Source organism: Xiphophorus maculatus, chromosome 12 (assembly GCF_002775205.1).
Source record: "Xiphophorus maculatus strain JP 163 A chromosome 12, X_maculatus-5.0-male, whole genome shotgun sequence".
Classification (NCBI taxonomy): domain Eukaryota; kingdom Metazoa; phylum Chordata; class Actinopteri; order Cyprinodontiformes; family Poeciliidae; genus Xiphophorus; species Xiphophorus maculatus.
The window spans coordinates 1,451,673-1,457,537 of NC_036454.1; the positions used below are offsets into that span (position 1 = coordinate 1,451,673).

Below are 5,865 nucleotides of genomic sequence, written 5' to 3' on the forward strand. Positions count from 1 at the left end.
ACAGCCTCGAACTGCAGCAGAGCAGAAGCGATAAAGCTTTGATCAATATCTGAGTTAAATAAAAGCTAGACTGATTAAACTCCTCTGGTTGCCATGGTGATAGCCGTGTCTCGAGGTGAACCTCAGTAAGGTACAATCTCATCAACAATGAACTAGTCCCAATTTGATTAATAAAATTTTATTTTTACTTTCTTTAAGGACTGAATCCTATGGAACCCCGTTTCCGCCACTCTGTAAAAAAAATCTCATTATAATGAGATAGTAACTCATTATTTTGAGATACTATCTCATTATAATGAGATCATTTATTTTTATTTTTTTAACAGAGTGGCGGAAACGGGCTTCCATAGGATTCCAGTCACTTCCTGAATTACTTTGCTAAAATAAATGAACTATTTAGTGTTAGAAATAAGTTGTAAACAGTTTCAGGTTTTCTCATTAACATGTCTGCGGGCTGTGCAGTGGCGCAGTTGGCAGCACTGTTGCCCCGGGCTCTTTCTGCTTGGCGTTTGCTCGGCTTCCTCCCAGACACATGACTTCTTTAAATTCTCAGGAGTGTCCCGTCTGTCTCTGTGTTGCCCTGCGATGGACTGGTGACCGGGCACCGGCACCCTTCCCGAGGGTAAGGTTAGGGTGGGTGTAAGAAATGGATGGATATCTGCCTGTTAATATTTTATTGCTCTGTATCCATTGGTAACTGTTCGTAACTTCCTGCTGGATTAATCCGAGAATCCCGAACTGAGGAATCAGAAATATCTCGCGATTCTTCTCGTCCTCTGGCGAAGATGGAGTTTTGAGGGCTTTTTGTTTGTTTCAGCTTAAAATCGTTCATTTGTCTCAACAAACGATCTTTTTCATGTGACGCAAAGTTGACGTATCGTGTGTTGCGTTCACAGAAGTCGGAAGTTGTTCCTCCGTTCGGAAACCAGCTGAGTTGGAGCAGTTTTCGGTGGTTCGGGCGGTTCTGGTGGCGACAGAACTTAAACATTAATAAATTGAACTGAATGCGGAAGTGAGGTTCTGTCTTCTTCTGAGCTTAAAGGTCAGATCTACACACAATGCTTCATCACTGCGGTCTTAATTTGATCTCATTACAGTTTTGTTTTTTCCCACAGTTTCTGAATGCGGCAGAGCTAGCTGCCGCCCCCTGGAGGCTGGAAGGGGGAAGTGCTCAGGTGTCGCTCCAGGTCCAGTCGGTTCTGAAGGCTGCTTTCTTCTGACGCCACGTTAAACATTTCACCTGTTTTCAAAGTGGATTAATTATATTTAAATAAGCGCTGAAACGTTTCGCCAGAAGGCCAGACTTTATTCCACTGTAATGATTTAGGAATTGAAATTGACACCGGTACCGAGTTCTGTCGGTTTTCTTGGTTTGCGTTTTCAAAGTTTTTTTATTTTTTATTAATTTTCTGCTCAGTTTATCTGGTTGAATTGCAGCTTACTATTGTGAAGTGTGTGTTGTCAAAGTGTTTTTGGAATCTGTAATGAAGATTTTTTTTAAAAACACGTTCGGCGTGCCGTTACCATGACAACCATCCAACTAACGACGGCAGTCGCAGGGACGAAGCTCAGATGAACTTAAGTGAGTTATATCCAGTCGTTATATCCAGTAGTTTTTCACTTTCTTCATTGTCTGCCATGCTAACAAGAACACATTTTATGTAATTAATCTATTATTAATTCTAGTTAAATTTTATACTGATAAATGCAAATGTTCTGCCAAGAGGCCTTTATTTAATCTGTTTTTATCTGAATTATTAAATCAGTTCATTATCCCAAAGTCTCTACTGATATTTTGACACAATAATAATAACAATAAAAGAACTCAAGTGAGTTTGGAGCCATTTCCGGCTGTTTCAGGTGTTTCTACCTGGGGCGGTCAGTTCCGGTTCTACAGGGTTCTGCAGAGAGATTTCGGTTCGGTTCGGTCCTCTCTGAAGAACCTCTAGAACCGGCGTGGGGCTCCTTTGAGTATTATCGTCATCATCATTAATATCAGTAATAATAATAGTGTTGTTACCGACGTGACGCTGACCTGGTCTCATTACGATCTGCTTCCGCCTCTGACGTCACAGGTATGATTGCATCACCGCGGCTGGGCGTCTTCAGAGAGTCGATGCTGCGGGACCCGCTGCTGATCAAGGTAGGGATCAGGCAGTACATTATGACCACCTGAGGGATTCCCACCTGTCAGTGGGCGGGGCTTATCAGGTCTTTAATGTTGGACCTGAACTAAAGGAACTAGGAACAAACGGGTCGCCCAACCGGGTCAGAACATCTCCAGTTGAATCCAGTTCTGACACTGCAGTACTGACCAATCAGAACCGGACTGGTGGTCTCAGTCCAGCTGCTAAAACATCTGACTCTTTCTGCCCGATGGGTTGACCTGCTGGGTTTCATGTCCCGCATGTCCTGAAAGAACTCCCAGAACCAGAACCGGTCTCTGTGAGCGGCCATGACCGACTGGAGGTTTGAGAAGGCAGAGACATGAAAACCCAGAAGCCTGTGAGCCAGCGGCACCGCTGGGCAGACTGATGGGGTCGCTCTGTGCCAGCTGTTCTTTCTACAGGATGAAACCAGAGAACGGTTCTGTTCTAACCGGGTCCAGTTCCCTTCAGCCCGCTGTCCGACTGACGGCTGGACCCGTTTTTTATCTAGACCCCAGAACCAGCTGGCTGAGCAGAACCGCTCAGACCAGATGAAAAGGTCAAAGTTCAACCGTGGTAAGGAGCGCTGCGTTCTGTGTGCAGGCTCCGCTGGGGAGGGCACGGTCCAGGGGCCTCACCATCCCGGGTCCAGATTTCACCTATGGAGCCAGCACCATGATGAGAGACGGAAGCGTGGCTGAAGGTAAGCCCCGCCCCCTGCTAACACCGGACCGGACCGGAACCGGGTCCTGGTTGGTCTAGAAACCTGCTGGATCTCTGAACCCAGGCTCGGTTCTGGTTCTGAACTGCTGCTCATGTCTAGCCCACTCCGAGGAGTTCACCAGAACCGGTTCCAGGATTCAGACCAGAACCGGCTTTAAACTGTGGCTGGTTGTCAGCAGAAGGAAAGAACAGAGTGTGTGTGTGTTCAGTGTGTGTGTGTTTAGTGTGTGTGTGTGTGTTCAGTGTGTGTGTTCAGTGTGTGTGTTCAGTGTGTGTGTGTGTGTTCAGTGTGTGTGTGTGTGTTCAGTGTGTGTGTTCAGTGTGTGTGTGTTCAGTGTGTGTGTGTGTGTTCAGTGTGTGTGTGTGTGTTCAGTGTGTGTGTGCTTAGTGTGTGTGTTCAGTGTGTGTGTTCAGTGTGTGTGTTCAGTGAGTGACTGACAGATCAGAGCAGCAACCCGGCGCCTCCGCTGAGCGACACACAGGTGAAGCGAGTCGCTGACTGACAGACGTGATCGTTGCCTGAAGGCAGGTTTCCATCAGACAAACTGCGTCTGTCAGCTGAACACACACACACACTGAACACACACACACACACACGTTTGCGTGGCTATCTTTGTGGGAACTTTCCATTTCTACATCCTAAACTTTATGCTAACCAAAATTAAATTCACATCTTAGTCCTAAATCTGACCTCTGACCCAAAACAGCGTTTTTCCTTATGGGGCCCAGGCTTCGGTCCCACAAGGAGCAGTGTGTCCCCACAACGTAGTATATGTCAGGAAAATGGTCCCCACCAGGTATTAGAAACAAACACACACACTCACTCAGAAACACACACACCTGTCCCTCTCCGTCTCTGAGGTTTGCTGGCTGATAAACATCCTGTCTGGTTTATCGGCGACTGTTTTAGGTGTTTTGGACCTGGTGGACGGTCCGGTTCTGGTGGAAAACTCAGCCGGGTCAGAACCAGACTGACGTGTGTCAGGAAGGTGGGAGAGTCATGTAGCAGGGCAACTCTTCTCTGATTGGCTGTTCAGGTGGAATAGAGTGAGGTCATTTCCTGGTTTCCTGGTGAGGAAGATGAAGTCTGGAAACTACAAGCAAACTATTCCTAAACTACACCTGAACCTCAAAGTCCATTGGTTCTCCAGGTGTTTGGTTCCAGATGTTCTGATTCTGTGTTGCAGCTCTGTCCAGCTGGCAGCTGCAGACCGAAGCTGAAGAGGCCGTGATGAAGGTTCAGTGTCCGGACTTCGTGGTTCTGAACCGGGACGCGGTCCGGTCCGGTTTGGTGACGGCCAAGGAGCTGAGGCAGTACCGGCTCCAGATGGGGGACCTTCAGATCCAGGCCGCGGAGCAGCAGCAGCGGTGCAGAACCTCACGGCGGCCCCATCTGGTACCGGACATCACGTTCGGGATCCGCAACAGGTGAGGAACCGGATCAGCCGGCTGACGGAACCGTTATCGATCAGATTACGGCTCAGATCGATTATTGATGTCTGATCAGGCCGTCCTCTCCGCTGGCCGATGTCCTGGCTCACCACTACGGCCACCGCTGGCTGGAGGAGCAGCTGAGCCGGAGCCGACCCGGCAACCTGACGGTGAGAGGGCAGTCCAAACGTCACCGGGCTTTTAGAACCGGACCGGCACTCGTCTCGGATGTCCCATTGATTATTGATTGGATCATCACAGGCTAAACCGGGTCGAGCTGCAGAGACCAGAACCAGCCTGCTGAGGAGCGCCAGAACCGAGACTGTCGAAAAGAAAGCCTTCACCCTGCCTCAGTTCTCACAGGTAAAACACACACCTGACCTGAACACACCTGACCTGAACACACCTGACCTGAACACACCTGACCTGAACACACCTGACCTGAAGACACCTGACCTGAAGACAGCTGTTAGGAAGCGTTCAGAGGAAGCAGAAGTTTGACCCACAACTTCCTGTCAAACCTCAGATGAACTGGTTAAACTGGTCCGAACTGGTTTACAGATCAGATGTTTCATCTTCATCTCAGCCGTTGATTCTTCTGCTGTTCTGGATCTAGAAGTGAAGAGGCAGCTGAAGAGACGTAACCAGAACCAGAACCAGAACCAGATGGAGTCAGCCCAGAGTCCAGCAGAGCAGCTCTGTGGCCTGACCCAACAGAAGGTTCTGTTGCTGTGGAAGACATCCTGCCTGGTTCCGGTACAAAAGGAAACTCAGTCACTGACGACTACAGACCTGTTGCCATGACAACCCACATCATGGAGGAACTCCTGCTGGGCTCTGGACCCTCACCGGTTCTGATCTGGTTCTGGTTCTATTCTGGTTCTGATCTGGTTCTGGTCCTGGTTCTGATCTGGTTCTGACTGGAGAAAGTGCAGCGTCTTCAGTCAGAGGCTTGTTCAGAGCCACTGTAACACAGACTGCTACAGGAGCTCCTTCTGAATGAATCTGATCGACAGAAACGTTTCATTTCCCTTTGGGGTCAATAAAGTCTTTTGGATTTGAGCTCACAGCTCGGTTCTCCTGATCGGGTCAGGCGGTTCTGGTTCTGGTGACGCATCTCTGCTTCCCCTGCAGATTCCGGCGGCGCTGGACACTTTCCGGGACTCGGCAGACCGGAAGCGGGCCGCCAGCGCTCAGCAGCAGAACCGGTGATCCAGAGAGGACGGCCGGATCGGAGCCAGAACCGGGCCGGTTCTGATAAAAATAAAGCAGCAATGTTTGCTCCACAGGAACGAGTCAAGTTTCATTCTTTTACAGGACAGAACCGGGTTCTGGTCCAGTTCGGTTCTCTGTATCAATCATAAATGATCATTAAGACCCGATTATTACATTTATTCTCTATTGAATGGATCTCCGTTCTGGGCCCAAAGCTCTTTAACCGAGCCACGGTGAACAGAACCTTCAGGTCGGAACCAGAGGAGAAAACAAGTCTTAGGGCGGAGACGCACCTGAGGAGGAGGAGGAGGAGGAGGAGGAGGAAAAGGTTCATTAGGATCCGGGGGGT

The 5,865-nt window shown here is 49.1% G+C and overlaps 1 protein-coding gene across 3 annotated transcripts; it reads left to right on the plus strand.

The window, feature by feature from the left end:
* Positions 1 to 47: 47 nt before the first annotated feature.
* Positions 48 to 5,581, plus strand: cfap77 (cilia and flagella associated protein 77). 3 transcript variants are annotated; one of them, XM_023344109.1, is made up of 10 exons: positions 56 to 130; positions 554 to 622; positions 897 to 1,042; positions 1,116 to 1,582; positions 2,076 to 2,143; positions 2,751 to 2,850; positions 4,058 to 4,298; positions 4,378 to 4,471; positions 4,563 to 4,664; positions 5,436 to 5,581. In XM_023344109.1, exons 4-10 carry the CDS (start codon positions 1,573 to 1,575, stop codon positions 5,511 to 5,513), a joined length of 693 nt encoding a protein of 230 aa, XP_023199877.1. In that variant the 5' UTR covers positions 56 to 130; positions 554 to 622; positions 897 to 1,042; positions 1,116 to 1,572; the 3' UTR covers positions 5,514 to 5,581. The 3 variants fall into 3 exon arrangements, with proteins under 3 accessions (XP_023199878.1, XP_023199877.1, XP_023199876.1); XM_023344110.1 differs by lacking the exon at positions 554 to 622 and having other exon boundaries at positions 48 to 130; XM_023344108.1 differs by lacking the exon at positions 56 to 130 and having other exon boundaries at positions 305 to 622.
* Positions 5,582 to 5,865: the final 284 nt, after the last annotated feature.